General features: G+C 37.9%; 1 protein-coding gene and 1 pseudogene across 1 annotated transcript in view; one reads left to right on the top strand and one right to left on the bottom strand.

The window, feature by feature from the left end:
• The window catches only part of FMN2 (formin 2), a 370,023-nt gene that overhangs the window by 152,371 nt on the left and 193,377 nt on the right, over nucleotides 1–24,275 (top strand). The window contains 1 exon segment of the mRNA XM_029933337.1: nucleotides 18,036–18,123. Coding sequence (XP_029789197.1) covers nucleotides 18,036–18,123 — 88 coding nt within the window.
• Nucleotides 7,565–8,257, bottom strand: LOC115287956 (annotated as a pseudogene).

The following is a 24,275-nucleotide window of genomic DNA, read 5'->3' on the forward strand; positions in this document are numbered from 1 at the left end:
TGTTTTGTTTTAATTCAAGGAGCTTAAGCATCTCTGTATGTCTTCTCTATGTTTAAGAAGGAGGAGAGAGATGGGGATTTTTAGTAGTTGGTTTAATTAGAAAAGTACTTTATTTGAAGAGCACAGTGTTATGTATTTCAACATTTTATTCCATGTTACTATAATATTTTTTAAATGAAATGTGAAATTTGGAAATATAACCTATTAGAATCAACATTTTATTAAAATGTAAACTTATGCCATTTTCCCCATTAATTTGTTGAGGATTAATTCAGATTTTGTGGTTGTTTGTTTTATTGTTTTGCTACTTAACATGATCCTAAATGCTTCAATGCAATCTAAGAAAGAAGTTGAAATAACAAGTAAGGAATTGGATTTCTTATTTATTTATTTATATTATTTATTTATTTATTTATTTTGAGAGAGAAATAGAGCAAGAGAGAGAGAGCACATGTGCATGGGGGTGGCAGGGTGGGGTTGGGGGCAAACAGAAAGCAGATCCCAAGCAGGCTCTTAGCTGTCAGTGCAAAGCCACACACAGAGCTCACTCTCTTGACCCATTGGATCATGACCTGAGCTAAAATCAAAAGTCAGACACTTAACTTACTGAGCCACTCAGGCATCTCTACTTCTTTTAAATTTATCTCTTTAACAAAAAATAAAAAGCCCAAGATTTTCCTTTGTTTTATTGTTAGCGGATTCTTGTACTGTGTTTGATGCTCTGCTATCAGGGGGGTTGTAAGGTGTGTGTGTGTGTGTGTGTGTGTGTGTGTGTGTGTGTGTGTGTGTGTGTGTGTATCTGAAGAGGGTGAGAGCAGGGGAATGAGTGAGCTTTTGAGTCAGGCAGAGCTGAATGGAAATTCCAGCCTGCCCCATGTTGTTGTAGATCTTTTGGCAATTTCTGAACATTGCTGTCTTCTTCCGTGGAATGTTTCATTACTTCATTCAACTTGAATTTATTTAGCACAGGCCTATGGCCCTGTTCCTCTTCTTTACCTGCCTGCATTCTAAGGTGCAGGAGAGAAGAGTCAGCCTGAGTGGGTAAATGTGACTGATCTTGTTGGCTAGATAGATACCATTGTTTGAGAGCATCTTTCTCAAAACAAGAAATGACACATATTTCTTAGAGTTTATCAGATTACTTTTATGTAACACACATTTGCTGTTTTTTAAAAAATTTTTTAATGTTTGTTTATTCTTGAGAGAGAGAGACAGAGCATGAGTGGGAGAGGTGCAAAGAGAGAGAGGGAGACATAGAATCCGAAGCAGGCTCTGAGCTGTCAGCACAGAGCCTGCATGGGGCTCAAACTCACAAATTGCAAGATCATGACCTGAGCCAAAGTCAGACGCTTAGTTGACTGAGCCACCCAGGCACTCCCACATTTGTTCTTTTTAATGATATATTTTGTGTCTGACTTGGTTTCTGATATAATGATTTATAATGGTGTATGAATGGCAAAAGATAGCAGAGGGAGATATCTCGAGAAACAATGGAGATCCAGGCGGATAGTAGTTTTCATTTGGTGAGATGTCCCACATACTTATAGTTGGGACAACCTGGGATATGGAACCTGGAGATGGGTGTTAGGATCTTGGACTAAATGAGAATGAATAAAAGCAGAAACTAGGGAGCTGGTGCCAGGAGAGGTTGAAACAGTTAACCCATTTAGTTGAGGAACAGTATTCATATTATATTATACCAGGAAACATGGCCTTTTAAACTCAAGTCTAAAATGTATATGAAGATAATCAAGTGAGAGGTGCTGACAGACTGGCAAAACACACATAGGCTCTTACTGGTAACCTTACCAAATTGAACAGCTGTCAGTCTCCTGAGGTTAACTCGGACTCACAGGCAGGTCTAGCAAAGCAGGTAGCTCTCACCCAAGCTGTAGCTTGATACCTGTGCCAAGAGACTCGTCCAGGACTAAGTTAAGAAGCAGGTAAACAATGTCAGAGTAGACTATGCTTTATTTTCAAGGTTGACTTCTACATTCTTAATCATTGAGGGATTCAGATATTCACCAATTAGCAAACGGTACCTGCTTTGTTTCCCAGATTGTGCTGAAGCTGCCCAAGTAGACAAGATTGTCTGGTGCCAACCAGATAGTCTGGAGATATCACTCCTGGGCATGGTCAGTGTCAATGCCTCCCTTGGTCTGCAGTGCCTTGGAATGCTGTTGGATGCCTGTGAGGCTGGCCACCCTGCCCTGAGGCTTAACAGTAATCGGAATAGGAGAAGGTGGTAGTGTAAATAAGACTGCAGGCCTCTCTGCCTGTGTAGTGGGCTGAAAAATCCCTGATAACCTCTTGCTCTGCAAAATCCCACATGAGCATTCTTTACTTTTGAGTGCAGACTAGTTAAGATTTAAGATGTTTGCTGTTTTCATCAAATAGTATCAGACAGTGCAGAGAAGTCTCTTGGGTCCCAGTTCTCATTGCATCAAAATCTAGAGATGACCATATCTTTCCAATGTAAGAAAACTGAATTCATATAAAAGTTACGAGATGACCAACAGTATATATAAAGACTTTTTAGAGAAACAGCACTTTGTAAATTTGCTAAGAGGTGGGGATTAGTCAATGTGTGGGTTGTTCTCTTTTAATTCTAGAGTTTACCAAACTTTATTTGGTTTATTCCTTATGAGTTTCTATTAATGCTCGGTTTTTTCTCTTGGAGTGCTTTTATAGCATTATAAAATATAACTGCTACTTATTAGATTATTTAATTAATACCAAAGCCTTGTATTTGCTATGTTTTTTTGTACTTCAAAATATTTCATGTTGCATATTCAATTGTCATAAATTATTGGAATATTGAATATGGATTATTAATTATATTCTACAGATAGGGAAATTGAGATCCATTGGATAAAGAACTTGTTCAAAGTTCTAGAGCTGCTAATTTAAGTAAAGTCATGGACTGAAGTACAGATTTCTTACCTCCACATAATTCAAATTGTTTGAAATTCTGAGCCTGGAAATTATATTCTCTCCTTCTATTCTTAAGCTTTTGGTGTAGCTTTTACTGTTTTGCTGTTTTTGCCTATTCTCTTATTCTTTTCTCATTACAGTGTTCTTGGGTGTTTTTTGCATCTGTTGCTCCTTGAGTAGGTTGTGTACCGCTTGATATACTGACTTGTGCTCTAATATCTGTGTGAGAAACAGCAATTTTTACATTCTATAATTCTGCTTTGGAATTTACCTCTACCTAATCTCTGTAGTTAACTCTTCTTATCTTACCCTACTCAGAGAAGGATTTGCCTTATTGGAACTGGCCATTTATCCCTCTAATCTAATATCAGTTTCCAGCAATGCTCTGCCAGACCATTTCAGAGGAGAGCAATGCACTCTCCCTGACAGGAATTAGGAAACAAAACCTTGCTGTGACTCTGCATATAGACTGTGAGCAGTTTATTTCGTTTCTTTCTTTCATACGTGATTTTAGTAGATTATAAGAAACTGCAACTTCAAGGTGTCTGTTTGTTGGATATTCAATGTATAGCCCTTTAATGCATCAGCTTAATTATTTATGTAACATGGAATACTAGATAAAATACTTATTTTCTGAAAGTTTGGAATTCACAACAAACAACATTGTGGACTGATTAATCATTTAAATATGGTTTGGGTTACATAATATATATAGTTCACATTGACTCTCTACTGGGTCTTAACATGACTGAGTAAAATTATATAAATTCTTATCTTTCAGTCCTTGACTTGAGCTTCGTTGTAGAATCACAGCTATATCAGCAAGCATTTGAATATTTCTCTAGATTTCCATTACCATTAACTGTGGAGTTTTTGAGAAAATGTATATTCCGGGGCTCCATTCTAGAGAAAAGTGACTTTTCAAAGTGGAAACTAGGAACCTCTTTTAAGAAGCTACCTAGGTCATTCTGATGTCTAGGTGATGTGGAAACTATTTTTTTTAAGTTTATTTGTTTGTTTTTGGAGAGAGTCCATGCATGTGCACAAGCACAAGAGGCAGACAGAGAGGGGGAGAGAGAGAATCCCAGTCAGTCTCCATACTGTCAGCACAGAGCCCAGTACAAGGCTTGAACTCATGAGCCATGAGATCATGACCTGAGCCAAAATCTAAAGTCAGATGCTTAACTGAATGAGCCACCCAGGTGCCACTAGAAACTATTTTTCAAGGTTATAGGGAGTGGGGTTGTTTCAGAGGTAAGCAAAGTGTTTTAGACAAGGCTATTCAGCAGACAATGCCCTGCACTGCATGAATGCCCATAGTGTATCCTTCATTGTTGGGGGGACTGAAGCACACAATTGGACAGTTTCTGTCTGGAGGTGCTTGCATTGTAGTGAGAATTACCCCAACAACTACTTTATGGTGTATGTATTACAGTAGGTGAATATACAGTATTATGACACTAAAGAAGAGGGTCCTAATTCAGCCCTGGTAAGACTTGTGTGAGAGATGGGAGGAGGTTTAGAAATGTGGCCTTGGGGAATGATACTTGAACATCCTGCCCAGGGAGTCATCTGAGTCTATCCTTTTGACAGTGAAAAATAGAGCAGAAAAATAAGGGACCATTAAATGTCTGGTAAAAGGAATGGTGTGGTGAAAGCAGCCTTTATGGGGTGGGGGTCTGAAAGCAGGACTGAGGTCCTGGTGGCAGGAAGCTCCCACAGTGTGAGGAGGTAAAAAGAACCTGCACCATGGTGGTGGTAGTTGAAGAGAGGAAAGTGAGATAAGGGCACATCAGTGGGCTTTGATGGGTGACTGGATATGGAAATGCAGAGGAGAAATGGGTCAAAAGTCTCCATACTGATGTCAGGCTGGTGGTATCCCTGACTGAATACAGGGATTGTGGATTAGAGCTAGTTGAATGGAGGATGATGAATTTCTCCATTTTCTTGGTCTTCTGTGCATTTGCCCTGATGTTTAGTAGAAAGCCTATACTCAGTGAATGCCTTAGTTAAAATATTGGTTTGGCAAAAAACAAAATTAAAAATAAAAATATATATTGGTTTGGCTGCATTTACTGTGACCTATAAAAGGTGGAAAGTTCATTTCCCTCTGTGGAAATGTCTAGGCAGGTAAGTGTTCAGGGAGGTAAAGTGGCTTGATTCCACCAGGTTGTCCAGAGATTGATTTCAAGCTCGTTTGTTGCTTTACTTCCCATAGGGTATTTTATGGTTAAAGATGGCTTATTTCCATAATTCTGCCTTTAAGCAGAATTCAAGAAGAAAATAGGAAGTAGAGAGCAAAGAGATCTTTTTATAAAAAAATATTTATTTGTTTTTGAGAGAGAGAAAGGGAGACAGAGCATGAGTTGGGGAGAGGCAGAGAGAAAAGGAGACACAGGATTCAAAGCAGGCTTTAGGCTCTGACCTGTCAGCACAGAGCCTGACACAGGGCTCTGACTCACAAGCCAGGATATCATGCCCTGAGCAGAAGTTGGATGCTTAACTGACTGAGCTACTCAAGCTCCCCAAGAGACTTCTTTTTAAGGCAGTGCCATATTGCTCTCTACATTCTATTGTCTGTACCCAGTCGTGTGGCTATATCTAGGTAGAAAGTAGGCTTGAAAAATGCTGTGTTGGCTGACCAGCCGTATAACCACTAAAAGTCAGAAGTTCTATTGCTAAATAATCAAGAGGATTTTGTGGCATAAATTCTTAAACATGGGACCTGCTGCAGACGTCCTTAGTTTTGTTGAATAAATGTGCTTAGGATTTGGTCATGCTGAGTTGAAAAAGGAGGGAAGGCCTCCAAGTGGAAGTGAACAGGAGGTAATTGAAGACATAGACGAGTAGTCAGAACTGTGAGCAATCCATGCCCCTTCCAAAGACCATGGTTGTACTTGTTAGACTAGAGAGAAAAGCAATAACACAAACAAACAAGCAAACAAGCAGAAAAAAAAAAGCGGAGAGGACTTGCAGTGTGTGCAGGTTAGGTGGTAGGAAGTGGACAAAGAATCCAGGGAAATAGTTGGAGAACTAACCATCTAAACACACTGCAAAATATTGTTTCCTGAGGCAGAAAAGAAACATGATATTGTGGAAAGGATAAAAAATTAAGGAAGACAAAAATAAAAGATGTCGGGACCAAGCCCAGAGTATGAAGGGAAAGAGATGACTATTGAAAATAGAAATTTCAACTAAGGTTTGTAGCTTGCCAACATTAGGCTCCATTTAGAGCCTCAAATAACATGGGCTGTGTACAGAGGGAGTCTGGTCTGTCACACACACATTTAGTAAAGGATAGGTTCTGTTAAAAGTATGGAAGTATGTTCATGAAACTGTTGGTGTGGTTGTATGTGAGGGAAGATATTGTGCTGAACTATTTACTAACTACTATTTCAATGGTGAAATTGACAACTTGAAAACAGATCAAGTGAGTTCTGTAAACAGTAAAAAAAACCTTTAATTTCTGTAAATAGCTTTATCTAGGCTAGGTTTTTAAAAAAATAATCAACAAACAGTATACACATTTGATTAATTGGAAAATTCATATCCAGTCTAAAAGGAAAGGATTTTGAAAATGTGTTTCCATTTTCTGGAGTATTGTATGGTGGAAAGAAGAATCTTCCTAAACTCACTTGGGGGCCTCATATTCTGGCATCTGGGTCATGTCATTGCCTCAAAGTATACTTTTGATGTGTTTTGCTTATACTATCTAATAGGGAACAAATCTGGCATGTGGTGATTTATTTTTGTTTCTGTTTTTGTTTTAACTGACCTGGATGTGAGGCTTGTTCAACAGCCAAGAACCTTTGACAAGATGCTTCCTTTATTTTTGAAGTTGATAAAAAAGAAATCTAGGTCTAAGCTAAATGGGTTTAGTAATTTGCTTGAATTTGTTATATCTTATTGATCAGTACTGCCCAGCAGAAATACAATGCAAGCCATGTATACAATTTTCAATTTTCTAGTAGCCACATTAAAAAAAATATATATAGAGAGGGGCACCTAGTAGCTTAGTCAGTTAAGCATCAGACTCTTGATCTTGGCTTTTTTTTATGTTTATTAATGTGCTAGTCTTGGATCCTTCCCTCTTATTTATTTATTTATTTTTAAGAGTTTATTGTCAAGTTCGTTTCCATATAACACCCAGCGCTCTTCCCCACAAGTGCCTTCCTCCATGTTCATCACCCCCTTCCTGTTTCCCCCTCCCCCTTCAGCCCTCAGTTGGTTTTCAGTATTCTAGAGTCTCTCATGATTTGCCTCCCTCCCCCTCCCTGACTCTTTTTCCCCCCTTCCACTCCCCATGGTCCCCTCTCCTGTTAGACTTTAGTGAAAACATAAAGTCTCTGCCTGACTTATTTCACTTAGCATGACACCCTCGAGGTCCGTCCACATTGCCATGAATGGCCAGATTTCATTCTTTCTCATTGCCATGTAGTATTCTATTGTATATATATTTCTTTTTTCTTTTATTTTTAGTGAATTACTGAATATTTATTGAGTACTTGTGATAGATCAAGCAGGAGGAATAGAAACAAACTTTCTGGAGTTACTTTTAAATCCTGAGTCCTCATCGTAAAACAAAACAAAACAAAACATTCTGCTGGTTTAATATCCATTCACTCTTTGATTAATCATCACATACAGTTTTCTCAAGTGTACTTTCAAATATTGCCTAATGCTACAGACTATTAAATATTGCAAAGACCGTCTGAAAGACCAGAGGAATCATCATTGCTTTTATTTTTGTTGGACACAGCAGTAACCATTAAAGTAAAAGCCTTCCTTTTGGTGGCAATGAAACAGTCCGATACTTGACTGCCATGCCAGGCATCCAGTTTTTGAAAAAGCCAGACCAGTGGTATATGAAACACCACATACTATGCAAATCAGTGAACTCCTCAGAACACAATTTTTCTGGCTTATATTGCCCAAATACAAAGCATCTGTTACAAGGAACTTATAAGCAACTATAGTAGACAAAAATGGAAGTGTAGTCACTGATGCATATGTCTTCAAAGCATCATGTTTAACCTTGAAGCAGTGTCTGAAAACAAAGTTTGCCAACATTCCAGAGAAACTAGCGGCTGTCCCAAAGAACACTGTGTCATATATATTTAAAGTCTTTTCTTTTTTAAGATACTAATTTTTTCCCCTATGATTTCGATGACCATGGATCTTCTGAATTTTTCACCTCCTAGAGAAAGACTGGGCTGACCATGTGTATGTTGCCATTCTGATGTCCTTGTACTTTCCCCTAGCTTTGACCTGCAACACACCTGCATCCTTCAGTTACCCCAGCCTCACACCCAAGTGCCACCATTTTGGCAGCTCACATGACTAGGGGTCTCTATTGTATATATAAACCACATCTTGACCCATTCTTAAGGTGATGGACATTTAGGCTCTTTCCATGATTTGGCTATTGTTGAAAGTGCCGCTATGAACATTGGGGTACATGTGACCCTGTGCTTTGGCACTTCTGTGTTCCTTGGGTAAACCCCTAGCAGTGCTACTGCTGGGTCATAGGGGAGTTCTATTTTTAATTTTTTGAGGAACCTCCACACTATTTTCCAGAGCAGATGTACCAGTTTGCATTCCCACCAACAGTGTAGGAGGGTGCCCGTTTCTCTACATACTCGCCAGCATCTGTAGTCTCCTGATTTGTTCATTTTAGCCACTCTGACCGGTGTGAGGTGGTATCTTAGTGTGGTTTTGATTTGTATTTCCCTGATGATGAGTGGTGCTGACCATCCTTTCATGTCTCTGTTGGCCATCTGGATGTCCTCTTTGGAGAAGTGTCTATTCATGTCTTCTGCCCATTTCTTCCCTGGATTATTTGTTTTTTGGGTGTGAAGTTTGGTGAGCTCCTTGTAGATTTTGGATACTAGTCCTTTATCTGATATGCCATTTGCAACTATCATTTCCCATTCTGTCAGTTGCCTACTGGTTTTCTTGATTGTTCCCTTTGCAGTGCAGAAGCCTTTTAACTTGATGAGGTCCCAGTAGTTCATTTTTGGTCTTGATTCCCTTGCCTTTGGGGATGTGATGAGTAGGAAATTGCTGAGGTTGAGGTCAACGCTGTTTCCTGCTTTCTCCTCTAGGGTTTTGATGGTTTCCTGTCTCACATTCAGGTTCTTCATCATTCTTCTGCATGTTGCTGTCCAGTTCTCCCAGCACCACCTGTTAAAGAGGCTGTCTTTTTCCTTGGATACTCTCCTGCTTTGTCAAAGATTCATTGGCTATACATTTGTGTGTCCAGTTTTGGGTTCTCTATTCTATTCCATTGGTCTATGTGTCTGTTCGTGTGCCAATAGAATACTGTCTTGATGATTACAGCTTTGTAATAGAGGGTAAAGTCTGCAGTCCCAATCAAAATTGCACCAATGAGGGCACCTGGATGGCTCAGTTGGGTTAGCGTCCGGCTTCAGCTCCAGTCATGATCTCATGGTTGGTGGGTTTGAGCCCCGTGTCCAGCTCTGTGCTGACAGCTAGCTTAGAGCCTGGAGCCTGCTTTAGATTCTGTATCTCCCTCTCTCTCTGACCCTCACATTGTCTCTCAAAAATAAATAAAAAGCATTAAAAATTAAAAAAAATATTGCACCAGTGTTCTTTGCAAAGCTAGAACAAACTATCCTAAAATTTGTATGGAACCACAAAAGACCCTGTATAGGCAAAGTAATATTGAAGAAGAAAACCAAAATGGGAGGCATCGGCTCAGTTTTTGATCTCAGGGTCATGAATTTAAGTCTCGCATTGAGCTCCACACTGGACATGGAGCCTAATTAAAAAAAAATAGAGTTAGGCAAAATGAACATTAAAAAAAAAAAAGCACAAATATTTTAAGTCTGCATATTTCAAGTACCCAACTGCTATATGAGTTACTTCAGTAATTCAGCATTGGACAGCATGGTTCTAGAGAATTAATCAATAAATTTTTGTTCTCTGCTTATTCTAATATTGACATGAATGTGTTGATTGCAAGTCTACCTTTAAGGAGTTCGTTAAGGGTTTTTCCTTAATTTTTAAGTGTGAGAGTTTTACTGGGCACTAATGTTAATAGTAATATTTAGTGAATTGATATCCCATTGCTTTATTTTTTGACTTGATGTCTTTTTTTAAAGTTTATTTATTTATTTATTTTGAGAGAAGAAGAGTGAGCAGGGGAGAGAGGAAGAAAGAGAGGAAAAGAGAGAGAATTCCAAGCAGGCTCTGTGCTATCAGCATGTGGGGCTCCATCCCATGAACCATGAGATCATGACCTGAGCCAAAATCAAGAGTCAGACACCTAACTGACTGAGCTACCCAGGTGCCCCTCACCTTGGATATCTTAAAAGTAAAACAACTATTACTTTACCAGCAACAAGGGTTTATTCAACTGTGCCTAGGATGATGTGGGCAGAGGTAGCAAAATAAAATGGTCTTCATCTGGCCACCACTGAGATCCTACAATTTCACTGAGAGTTATGCTTCTGTCTTTACCCTGAGGTTGTAGGGGAAAGTGTAGGGAATTATGAGTAGATTTTGGGTCAAAGTCTTCTTATCATTCTTGCTTTACTTTCCCAGTACCTTAGTGCAGTAAGGCTGCCATAATAGAATATCGTAGACTTGGTGGCTAATGAACAACAGAGATTTATTTCTCATAGTTTTGGAGGCTGGGAAGTCTAAGATCAAGGCACTGACAGATTCAGTATCTGGGTTGGATACCTCTTCCTGAGCCCTCTTCCTGACAGCCTTCTTTATGCTGTTACTTCATGTGACACAAGGAATTAAAGATTTCTTTGAGTCCTCTTATATAAGGGCACGAATCCCATTCATGAAGATTCCGTTCTTATGTCCTAATCATCACCCTGAGGCTTTATATCCAAATACCATCACAATGAGCATGAGGCTTTAATATAGGTTTTGGGGGACACAGACATTCAGTATGTAGCACCTAGGTGCTGTCCTTTTCTCGGGAGCAGGGCTTTGCCCAGAGACACCCACTTCAAGCTGTCCTAATAAGGGACCCGTTTTTAAATCCCCAATCCATTATGTTCTGATACTTTTGTAGAATACAATATATATGAATTACTACTATTACTACTATGAAATTAGAAAAACCCAAAGAATGACATAAAAATCTAGATTCAGTAGATAAAACATCACTCCATAATATGGCTGTTGCTTTCAGTTTCTATATGTATTTGCTCTTAGTTTCTATATGGATTTCTTTTTTCCTGGGCAGGTAACACACAGGACTTGGTAGCAGCCTGTGATCTAAATTTTGAGTAGGTAGCACTGCTTTGTATCTGCCATAATCCTCATATCAATCTCTTTATGTGTAGTGTGTCCTCTATTTTTCAGATCAGGACATGAGGATCAAAGTGATTTAGTAATATTCCCAAGGATATGCCAGTGATGGAGCTGGAATCCTGACTCAGAACTGCAACTAACCCACAACGCTCTTTGTTAGCAGTAGGAAAAGGCATCCTTTACCCTGGGCTGACTGTTTCCCCTCCCTCACCCTGTAGGCTTTGTGGAGCACAGCCTGAACAATGTACGACAAAGTCTTATCAGACTCACCCTTGCTCTCCCTGCCTCCCTTTGCCAGGATAGAAGGGTAGGGGAGTGGGCAGTGGGAAGAAGAGGTAAAGTGGAGGCTAAGATTTTCTCTGTCATTTTATTGTACGTTTTGACAGAATGGTGGTTGAAGTTGAGAAAGAAAACAAAACTCAAGTTACTGAAACTGGGTAGTTTTTAGAATTTCTCATTGTAGGTTGTGCTCAACCTTAAGCTTTTGGTGTACCTATTAAGTTGACTATTGGATCCTGGGTCACTCCCATTTTTGGAAATTTCCATATAGTCAGCCAGGTAATGGGGGTTCAAGATAATACAGAAACGTTAATGTTTAACAGTCTACAAAAATGTTTGTGAACACATCCTTGTTATCTTTGCTGCTTCTACCATCATATTTCTACTGTAAGTTTCTACTGTAAGTACTGGCTTAGTTTATAATTTAATGAAAAAATTAAAAAAAAATTGTGGACAGTGGAAATAGACCAAGGATATCTGTAGATATAGTAATCATTCAAGCCAAAAGTTAATAATAATTTAAAACACATTTCTAGTTATGCAACTTAATTATATTAACTTTACTAGGATTCTGAAGGTTTGGGGCTTTACTATCTTCCCATGACCTAATATTACACCTGGTCAGAGCCGACATGCCTTTGGTCATTTAGAATTCCAAGGAAAAGAATTAATGGAGAAGTCATTTGCAGCCACTGGAAAACTACTCTGAACTAATAAAGGTCTTCCTAGAAAATTACATGAGAGGAAGGGGAGATTTTTAATTCTCCTTTAGACTTAAACTGAGTAAAGAAAAGTTGACAGATATTTTATTTTCAAGAAACTATTTATTTATTTATTTATTAAATTTATTTATTTTGAGAGAGAGACAGAGAGTGAACAGGGGAGGGGTAGAGAGAGGGAGAGAGAAAATCTAAGCAAACTCTGCACTGTCAGCACAGAACCCAATATAGGGCTTGAACTCACAAACCATGAGATTATGACCTGAACTGAAACCAAGAGTTGGACACTTAATTGACTGGGTGGTTCAATCACTTGAGTGTCTGTCTCTTGGTTTTGGCTCAGGTCATGATCCCAGGGTTGTGAGATTGAGCCCTGTTTTGGGCTCCATGCCTAGTGTAGTCTACTTAAGTTTTTCTTTCTCTTCCTCCGCCCCTCTCCCCTGCTCATGTGCACACTCTCCCCCCCAAAATACAAAAACAAAAAACCCACAAAGAATATTAACTGAATCTATTGTGAATTTAGATAGATTAAAAATAATTCTTTTCTGGATATATATTCTAATTTTGTAAGTCTAAACATATTAATTCTGCATCTTCCACTTTTCAGCTAAGATTTCCGAGACCATCTTCTAAGAGTTCACTATCTTCTCCATTGTAACTGTGGTCACTGGATTCTAAGAACATTCTAGTTTGATAGCTTCAGGTTCTTGTTATTCAGGTTATTTTTTTAAAAAACAGGATACATAATGATTATGGTTTGTGACAAAAAGGTTGAGTCACCCTAAGGAACTGTGGAGCCCATCCTTTTAGACGTCTGTTTTCTCCTATGTGTATGCCTTCTAGAATATGATGGATAATTATTATTGCTACCTGTAATCTTAGGCATTTAAGTGTAAAATACAGTTTGTAATAAGTTCATTTGAATTATAACAAAAAGCAAGTGCACAGTCTATGTGATATTTTATTTTTTAATTGAAGTGTAGTTGACACATAGCGTTATTCAACATCTTTATGTGCTGTCCTATGCTCACCACAAGTATAGCTACCATCTGCCTCATTACATCATTGTCACAGTATCACTGACTATATTCTGAATTCCATCCTTTATTCTCATGATGTATTCATTCCTCAACAAGAAGCCTGTATATCCCACTTCTCTTCACCCATTTAGCCCAACCTTCCACCTTCTTTTTCTCTGAGTCTATTTCTATATTTGTTCACTTGTTTTCTTTTTTAGATTCCATATATAAGTGAGATTATATGGTATTTGCTATTCTATAACTTATTCCACTTAGCATAATTCCCTATAGGTCCATTCATGTTGTCAAAAATGGCAAGATCCCATTCTTTTTAATGGCTGAGTGATATTCCTTTGAATGTATACACTACATCTTCTTTATCTGTTCATCTGTTGGTGGACACTGGATTGCTTCCTTATCTTAGCTATTCTAAGTAATGCTGTAATATACATTGGGGTGCATATGTCTCTTCAAATTGGTGTTTTCATTTCCTTTGGGTAAATACCCAGTAGTGGAATTACTGCATCATATGGTATTTCTATTTTTAATTTTTTGACTAAACAGTACCGTTTTCCACATTTGGCTGCACCAATTTACATTCCCACGAACAGTGCATATGGATTCTTTTTTCTTCATATCCTCATCAGCACTTGTTATTTCTGGTCTTTTTGATACTAGCCATTCTGACAGGTGTGAAGTGATATATTGTGGTTTTGATTTCCATTTCTTTGATGATTAGTGATGTTGAAATCTTTTTATGTATCTCTTGACCATTTAGATGTCCTCTCTGGAAAAATATCTATTCAGGTTTTCTGCCCATTTCTTTTTTTTTCTTAAAAATTTTTTTAACATTTATTCCTTTTGAGAGACAGAGAGAGACAGAACATGAGTAGGGAAGGGGCAGAGAGAGAGAGAAACAGAACCTGAAGCAGGCTCCAGGCTCCAAACTGTCAGCACAGAGCCAAACACGGGGCTCAAACTCATGAACCATGAAATCATGAACTGAGCCAAAGATGGGCACTTAACCAACTGAGCCACCCAGGCCCTCTCCATTTCTTAATTGGATGATGATGATGATGATGATGATGATGATGATGATGATTGATGTTGAGTTATATAAGTTTTTAAAAATATTTTGGATGTTAGCCTTTTATTTAAATATATCGTCTGCCAATATCTTCTACAATTCAGTACATTGTCTTTTCATTTTATTGATGATTTCCTTTATATCCAAAAACTTTTTATTCTGGTGCAGTCCCATTAGTTTATTTTTGCTTTTGTTTATCTTGCCAGAGGAGACATTTCTAGAGAAATATTAGTAAGGCCCATGTCAAAGAGATTACTGCCCATGTTGTTGTTCTATGAGTTTTAAGGTTTCAGGTTTCACATGTAGGCCTTAAATCTACTTTGAATTTATTTTTGTTTTTAACATTTATTTATTTTTGAGAGAGTGACAGACACAGAAGGTGAGCAGGGGATGGTCAGAGGGAGAGGGAGACACAGAATCAGAAGCAGGCTCCAGGCTCTGAGCAAATGGTCAGCACTTATTGAAGAGACTATCTTTCCCCAATTGTTTATTCTTACCTCCTTTATTGTAGATTAATTTACTATATAATTGTGGGCTTATTTCTGGGTTTTCTATTTTGTTCCCCTGATCTTTGTGTTTATTTTAGTGCCAGTACTATACTGTTTTGGTTATTATAGTTTTGTAGTATGTCTTGAAATCTGGGATTGTGATACCTCCAGTTTTGTTCCTCTTTTTCAAGATTGCTTTGGCTACTCAGGGTGTTTTGTGGTTACATACTAATTTTAGGATTATTTGTTCTAGTTCTGGAAAAATTCTATTGGTATTTTGATAGAGATTGCATTGAATCTGTAGATTCCTTTAGGTTATGGACATTTTAACAATATTAATTCTTCCAGTCTATACTGTGAAAACTATAAAAAATTAGTGAAAGAAACTGAAGATGACACAAACAAATAGAAGGATTTTCTTTGGTCATGGACTGGAAGTCTGTATGACTTTTTAAAAGACTAACCTGTGGGAGCACCTGGGTAGCTCAGACAGTTAAGTCTCTGACTTCGGCTCAGGTCATGATCTTGAGATCCATGCTCAGAGCCTGGAGCCTCCTTCAGACTCTGTGTCTCCCCCTCTCTCTCTGCAACTCTCTTGGTCACTCTCTGTCTCTCAAGAATAAGTAAACATTAAAAAAATAGAAAAAAAGACTAAACTGTAAACATGAGCCACTCAGGTTTAAAAAGCAAAGAAGTGACATGCAAGTATCAGAATTCTTAGAGATGGTACTTAGAAATTAATTTGAAGAATGGACAGGAAGCATTGAGAGTCCTCAGTGATTCTAGAATAACATAACAGGCTTTCTGAAGTGCATATTGATGAAAATCTGATGCCCAGATTTTCTGGGTAGTAGGTTTGTAATAGGGCCCACAAGTTCGCATTTGTAGTAAGTTCCTAGGTGAGGAGCATGCCCGCTGGTCCAGGGAACACACTTTGAGAACTGCTGTAGTGGATTTGGGAGGCTACTTCAAAATTGTTTGCATTGATTTATGTAAGATATAATGTAGAAATAAATGCTGACAATAGAGCTGAAGAGGAAGGATGGGTTCCAAGGATATGAAGGAGTTATGATTGACAGGACTTATTAAGAGACTAGAGTATACAGATGAAGTAGAGTTAAGAGTCAAGATTGATTTCTAGATTTCTAACTTTAGCAGGTGGATGGAAAATGGTGGTGCCTTTATCTCAACATATGGAATAAAAGAGGAGAAGATAGATAGGTTTTGGGGTGGAACTAATGATGAGTTTGGTTTTAAACACATTCAGTGGAAATGTATGTATGTGCAGATATCTGTTAGGAAAGTGGGATACTGTAAAATTGGAGATACAGTTACAAGAATGAATTTATAAGTGTGGGCAGGTATATCCGTAGAAGAGAAATCATAGGTATAAAGTGAACAGAATAAAGTGCTAAGAACAGAACCATGAAGTATGCCACTATTTAAGGCAAAATGAGAGTAGTTCACCTTGACACAGTCTGAGAAGGGCTGGCAGGAGCCATGGAGTAGTTCCTATGAGGGCGGAATCCACCTGTCAGCACTGCCATGAGGCCAACTGACATGTGGATTCAGGTGCATTTAGTTTTGTCAGAGTATCATGGATGGGACCTAGATTGCATTTATCTGACGTTAGACAGTGTTTTTGAGGACAGAATAAATGTTTTTTGTTTTCTGATACTAAGTTTCTGTTCACTACTGAAGAAACTAATACTATTGATGGAAATACTTGGGGTATGAATGGATTCATACTCAAGTTCTAAGCTAATATTTTAGCTGAAATTTAATAAAATGTTTAAAGAGAAAATTAAGAATCACAATTTATAGGGGTGCCTGGGTGGCTCAGTCATTTAACTGTCTGACCTCAGCTCAGGTCGTGATCTTATGGTTCATGAGTTCGAGTCCCACATCGGACTCTGGGCTGACAGCTCGGAGCCTGGAGCCTGCTTCAGATTCTGTGTCTCCCTCTCCTACTCACACTCTGTCTCTCTCTTTCAAAAATAAATAAATATTTATAAAAAAGGATAAAAAAGCATATGTGTGTATACACACACACACACACACACACACACACATATTCTTTTCAGGAAGCACTGTCTCTTGTAGGGTATTATTCCTTTCTACAGGAAGCTTGCAGAAATGAGGTTTTTGTGGTTGGTCCTTGTGAAAGTGTTAATTTCCATCCCTGCTGGGGGAAACAAGAGTCTATTATTGCTATTAAGAATTTTGTTTTACTTTGTGACTTTGTGTGACAGCTGTGCATGATTATTTTATTAGTTTACTGATTGGCCTAACTTAAACCAAAAAGAAAGACAAGGTCAGCAAATGTGATAGCTGGTAGGTCAGCTGTCACTTCTGGTAATCTGACCATGACCTTTTTTCCCTTTTCCTCTAGTGTTTTTATAGGCAGATTTAGAACAAAACCATGAGAGGAAATAGAAATTGCTCACCTCCACAAGATTGGGACCTGGGATAATGGTTTCTTAAGCAGGATTTATCAGTGGTGTGTTAGTGTCTGGAAAACAGTTTAAATATGTATGTCCAGTAACAACGTGCCCACCTTTATTTTAGGAAAACTTCTTGTGAGATGTGCAGATTGATGGACTCTTTAGGATTCCCTAGAAGGCCAGATTAGAGATTGAACAGACATAGCCCTTTGGATTTGCTGCTTGTATTCTTCTATTAATTAGTTGGAAAGTTCTCCACAAAATGTGGGCCAAATGTAGAATATGAGGGACTACCAGAAAGCAGTGAGCTTTCTAAAGGACCAGAATCAAAGCACATTTTCTATTTTGGGCTCAAATGAGTCTGATTTAATGGATTTTCTGTGTATAGACTTTATCCTTCACTTGTTGACCAGTGTTTCAAGGCCTGGCAGTACGAAAGGAACACTTTTAAAATCTTAGACTGCAAATGACCAAATGTGTAATTGTTATTTTACAGAGATGAAACTAACACCCTAAACTATGAGAAATTTTACTTGTTGACAGATCAGGTTCTTAAAAGACTAGTAAAGAGCATGCCATTGGAGGCTTATGGACCAAGATGGTAGATTTGAAGGTGTAAGTCATAAAACACAAAAGTTCAAATCCGTTTTGAATACTTTAAGTAATGACTTTCATTTATGTATTCTTCATTCAGAATTAAAAATATCATGTAATAAAGCATATCATTGGAGTTCAGATTAACACTTTCCCCTTTTCCTTTCTTTGAGCAGGTGGTCAAATTATTAAGCAACAAAAGGTCACAAGCGGTTGGAATATTAATGTCTAGCCTTCACTTAGATATGAAAGATATACAACATGGTAAGTATAAAAATAAAGATTCAGCTTTTGAAAACCCAAGTTTGGTCAAAAGGATGTGATGTTTGGTGGTAAAGTTACTTAGAGTATTTAGAGTTATACTGGGATTAGTATAAATGCTACTGATCTTTCTTCCATGATAATTTCTGAAGGGGTACTCATAACTTGTCTTTTGTGTTGTTTCGGTATCTTGCTAAAAGCCTAATTCTCCTGTGACATTTTTAGTCTACATTAATAAAATTTAATTTTTGATTCATCATAAATATTGGTTCCACTGTACCCTGTAACTAGACTGTATCTGAAGTACTTACCTCTGAATGCCATTCTCAACGGGTGACTGATAAATAGGAAGTAATAGTGAAGTAGGTCTCAGCTGTTGAAAATAGCTGAAGATGGTGTATTGGAGAGAGAAATATATTGGGACTTGAATCTCAAGTGTTTCATGAGATAGCATAAATTGTCTAAAAGATTGGCTTCAACCAGTGTAGGAGTTACATGGATGCTTGTTTGGTTGTTGTTTTAAGAATGTTTTTATGATTAGAGATGTCAAATAGTAGACTGGATTGCCATGTATAGTAATTGAAACTGAACAGTGTTCAAGAGACTGAATGATCATTTGTCACAGATGTCTATAAAGCATTGGATGGACAAAGGGGCATGTTCTCTTAGTCTTCCTCTGAGATACGATGAGATGCTGAAAGAATTGTTAAAGCACATTTATCATATATAACTTTTTAGGGCGGAAAGCTGTCCCTCTTTTTTTCAGTTATTTGGGATGACAGTATGTAAACCCCTGGGCTTTTCTATGCATAGATATTTTTTCTAATAACCATCAAAGAAAGTTTCAAATGATTCTCACCCAGTTATATTATTGGTAGTGATCTAGACACATGGCAGCAGTAATATTATGACCTTTTGTTATTTCTTTTATGTTGTTTTAATTTATATATTTATCCAGGCTTATAAGATATTTTCTGTGTTTGGAGTTGGGGTGATTTTAATATTTTCTAAATGGTGTTAGTATTTTAAATATTTGAATCCTACCCTATAATTAACAGGCATTCCTGTGCCATATCTTCCTAACACACTTACACAGAGAGATGTTGCCCCAGGTGAATAAAGGAATTAAATTTATATTCAGAATGACTCATAGCTGTCCAGAGCCTTAAAATATATTTAAAGCAGATTGAATTACCCAATGGCATGCCAGTTTACCTAGTAAAGAAATATGGTTTCAAGTAGAACACAGACTTTATAAATCATGAATACAGTTAACTGGCTTTCTAGGTCACCCCTTTATGAATGTAGATTCTATTTGTTAGTCTTAAAATATTTTGTGGAATAATTCATAAATAGCACAAGCCTGGTATGCCCTGTCAATTGATGAGTAACTCTTAATCATAATTTAAGTTTTTATTAAACTGTTTTGATGGTGAGGAGACTTCCTCAAACTGAAGCATTGGGGGTAGTAGTCATAGAACAGGACGCCAAGGCCGGCGCCGAGAAGTACTTGGCGTTTCTTAAGCTGGCAGATGTATCCCAGTTAAGTCATAGAATGAAATCTGAAAATAATGATATGGTCCTTTCCTTCAGTCAAATATTCAGCCTGGGTTGAGTTAATAATGAGAACCTTCTGAACAAAGGATTCCGCCTAACATCTGTGTTTGTGGTAAAGCCAGTGAGAGTTCATTGAAAATTTGCTAGCTTAACATGCAACCCTAACAATAACATGGCATGAATGTCAGTAGTTGAAGGGTAACACAGAATTATGCATAAACTTTATCCTATTAGGATGTGAAGTGATTGTTTGAGTAACTTTGAAACCCTGCACATGGTTTTCTATAAAAACAGCTGCCTTAAAATTTTAAGTCTGAAGAAGCAAGTCATGTGCCTTTCAGTGAATAAAGTCCTATTTTGTCTCAGTATGTTGTCTGGAACCATGATTTACATGTGTGAATCACTTATGGCCTCCAGAATAAACTTGACTTTTATCAGGATATGCCTCCACTGAGAAATCCACGGAAGCATAACATCATTGATTTTGGTTGTAGAAGCAGCCACAGAATTTATTCAGACCTCCAGTGTCATCTTATAGAAGAGCAAACTAAGATCTTTTGGTGGTCAGGTTTCTTTTTCAAGGTCATGAAGCTTGTTAATGGAACAGACTAAGCTTGCACCCAGCCTTCTTCACTCACTGGTTCTGTTCTTTTCATTCATATGAGCTGCTTCTTCAAGATTGTGCTTTTTCTACAACCAGCATCAGTATCTTGAAAACAAAGTATATGTAATGTTGTAAAAAGCAGCAGGAATTATTTTCTCTTTTTCTCTTCTCCCTCATCAAAACTCTAGGAAAGGTAAGAGTTGAGCTTATTTTGTAATGCTTCTATTTTTAAAGTGCCGTGTAAGAGTAATTAGTGTGGAAGGTTTGGATTAGAGGTGCCCGAAATCTAATCATGGTCTTGCTACCACATCCACTGAGCACCACATCCTGTTCAGACTCAAAGGGAAGTGAAGATAGGTTTCTTTTCTACAATGACACATGTGGAGTCCTCAGTGTTAAATAGTGTCAAAAAGCAGAGAAGAGAGAAGCGATCTGTTTATTGACAAGGTTTATTAATGTGTGAGGCAGTCCCAAATGATTAACTCTGTGTGTGTGTGTGTGTGGGTGTGGGTGTGTGGGTGTGGGTGTGCGCGCGCGCGCGCAAAGGTTGCAATGAAGACCCAACCTGCTCTAATCCAATTGTAAATGTGTCTGGTACTTTTAAGCTATCCTGTAAATTTCAGCAATTTTCTAATGGAAAGGGTGGAACTGTGGTGTGCCACCTCTGAAAAAAAAAAAAAGACCACTCCAATGGTTTAGAATAATTGAAAGTCTAGGATGAAGGTACTTTTCAGAAAGAATTTTCCTTTTTCTCTAGGGCCTTAGGTCACTGTGGGTTTAGGATCTTCTTAAATCAAGCTCAAGGGATCCCCTGAGGGAATGCTAACTGCTTATCCACTGCATGAGTTGGTTTCCCTGATTTTAAGCCCTTCAAGACCCAGTTTATTGTTAGATGAGTCTAGAATCTGTACTTTGGGTGCACCCTGATATTTGATATTTGGCTTGTGGCTTCATTAGGCTGTCAATAGAAAGTTCAGTGCTAAAACACTTTCTGAACTGGCTCATTTTCTTATATACTCTTGTTTAGCGTGATAATTCCTATCTTGTTTGCTTTTTGATGCTTTTAAGCAATTTTATAAATATATTTTATCCAGCATTTTAGATTATTTTCAATGGGAGGATTGTTTCAAATCATCTAGCCTGTGATTTTCAGAAGTTCATATTATGAGAGTATCCTCCAGCTGTGTAGTTGTGTTTTGTAAAAAGAGATTGAAGTTTCTATACACTATTCCTCCCGTATTTCAGGAGTCAGTGTGATATTTCCAGCTCCAGATCCATTTCGGTGGGAAACAGTAGCCGCAGAGCAATTTCACGTTTCCCTAAGTCCCAGTTTTAACCCACATTGTTCCACTATGAGGTGGAATGTCCACACAATTTATCATCCAAACTGGGATAACACCTTTAAGAGTGGAAGGGGTGCTATGACTCATACTGCCTGTGCAGCAAGTACAGAGGGGAAAGTTGTCAGGAATACCAGGAGTGGGGCAACTCTGCTATCAGATCAAATGGAAATGAATTCCTGATCTAATTCTCCTTCATATGCATATATTTATAAAACAACTATTTACTGGCCAGGGATCGTCAGTTCAGAGTGTGGAAATCCTGCTTTGTAAACCCAAGGTTGTCTGGTTGTCTGTCCTTTTGGTCCTTTCATCAATACCTTGTCTGAAAGTTTGCTCCAGATTGGTTCAAACACCTCACAGAGGTAGTCCGTTAGCTTTATAGTCTGCACCTGGCAGCTAGAAATCGAACTCAGCCAATGTCTAGACCTAAGACCATTTAGAGACTAAGCCTCAGGCAGTGTCCTTAAAGATTCAGGCTATGGACTCCACGGAGTTTTTATGCTCTGTCTGTGGGCAGGGTGGAATGGAGCATGTCTAAGAGATTTTAGCTAACCTGAATGTCTTATATTCTTTTCGTTTCACCAGTGAATGCCCATTTCAACTATTAGAATGTCAATGAGCAAAGCCTCTATATAGGGATCTATATAGGGATAGCTGAGGAGCTCATAGTAACTGACTCTGAATTGTGGCCTTTCTCATGTGGTGCTGGCCTACCATTCCTGAGGCATGGGTATTAGGACAACTGACTGCTCCTCAAGTTGAAGCTTTAACTGGCTCATATATACTATTACATCCCATCAGTAAATATGTTTTAAAACAGATTAAAGATGGGGCATCTGGGTGGCTCACTCAGTTAAGGGTCTTAGTTCAGCTCAGGTCATGATCTTGTGGTTTGTGAGTTTGAGCCCCACGTTGTGCTCTGTTCTGACAGCCTGGAGCCTGGAACCTGCTTCAGATTCTGTGTCTTCCTCTCTCTCCCTCAGGAATAAACATTAAAAAAAAAAGAAACAACCCTGCCTGTTTAAAAAATAGATTAAAGATACTGTAGCAAGGGATACCTAAGATGTATTTAATCATCCCACCCCTAGAAATAAGTTTTGCTAACCTTCTGGGTATTAAGGGCCTTGGTTCCTTTCTTCCTTTTAATGTCTGGGCTATCTGAAGGCAACTGGTATTATAAGCCCACAACAATAAATACTAAGTTATGAGTTATGTCCTTGTTGAAATGTCTATCCTCTTTAAATATGATTTATCAAAATCATGTGTCTTGATATTAAATAAGATAATTATGCAAACTACCTGGCAGATAAAATCATGTTTATTTTTATTCTTTAGTATCTTAGCCTAATGACTGCTTTTTCAAACACTTTAAAAAATGCAGTTAAGGATACCTTACAAGGATAATAACATGCTTTTAGGGTTAAGTCAGAAATTCCAGTGAAGTCTGTCTGCTAATGTCTAATTCCTTATTGGAACCTGCTTCATGTTGCTGTTCTTTTGATCTTCTGTGATTGTTCTCCTTCAGAGGGGCTCAGAGTTGTTAGAAGCTTTATCCTGATAACTATGTAGGAAGAAATCACTTAGGGTTGCAGGTACTTTTAACAAATGGGATACTAGTCTAAGCTCTTTCACAGTCAGAAATTTTTATTAGTAACTGAGGAGATGGAATTAAATATTGGCTTGAATTTTTACCTCTCTCCCTTCCTTCTATTATTGCCAATAGAGGCATAGCTCAGATACATTGTGGGTTCCAACCACTATAGTAACCAAATATCAAAATAAGGTGAATCAAATGAATATCTTGGTTTCCAGTGCAAATAAAATTTGTTTATACTATAGTGTAGTCTATTAAGTACACAGTAGTATTGCATTTAAAAAAATTATGTATACATCTCAATTAAATACTTTATGGCTAAAAAATAATAACCCATCATGTGAGTGTTCAGTGTGTCTTAATCACTGATCACAGATTGCATAATAAATATAATAAATAATAATGGAAAGTTTGAGAAATTGCGAGACAACAAAATCTGCCACAGTGACACAAAGTGAGCAAACGATGTTGGGTAAATGGCACCAATGTACTTGCTCCTGAAAGCCTTGCCACAAACCTCCAATTTGTAAAAAAAAAAAAAACAACCAAACAGTATCTACCAAGTCAATAAAGCTAAGTACAATAAAATGAAGTAAGCAGCTATGTAAAGTGGTCCAGAAGAAGAGAGTTAATGTTCATTACACAATGAGGGGAATGAAGGCTTATAGATGAATCTTGCCTGAGGCTTCACCTTGGTAGGACCAGAATGGTGTCCAGTTTTGGTGCCTACTTCACTACTCTCTGCAGTGTGTTAGCTTGTTTCAGAATGAGGACCTGTGTTCCCTCATAAAATGAGAATATGCAAAATATGCAAAAAGGGAACTGGCCAAAGGGCACTTTGGGCCCTCAGTTGGTTTTGAGTTACTAAAGTAACTCAATATATTTAGCACATTTTGTTTATTCCTTTAAGTGTCATTTCATACAAATCCCCCAGTTTATTGACTCTCTTCTTTAGAGAATGAAGCAGATATTTCTCACAGCTATGAATTAATATTGTAGGGGGAATTATTAATGGAGTTGCTTGCTCATGATTGAACTAAGCAAAGATAGACAAATT

Source organism: Suricata suricatta, chromosome 3, assembly GCF_006229205.1.
Source record: "Suricata suricatta isolate VVHF042 chromosome 3, meerkat_22Aug2017_6uvM2_HiC, whole genome shotgun sequence".
Classification (NCBI taxonomy): Eukaryota; Metazoa; Chordata; class Mammalia; order Carnivora; family Herpestidae; genus Suricata; species Suricata suricatta.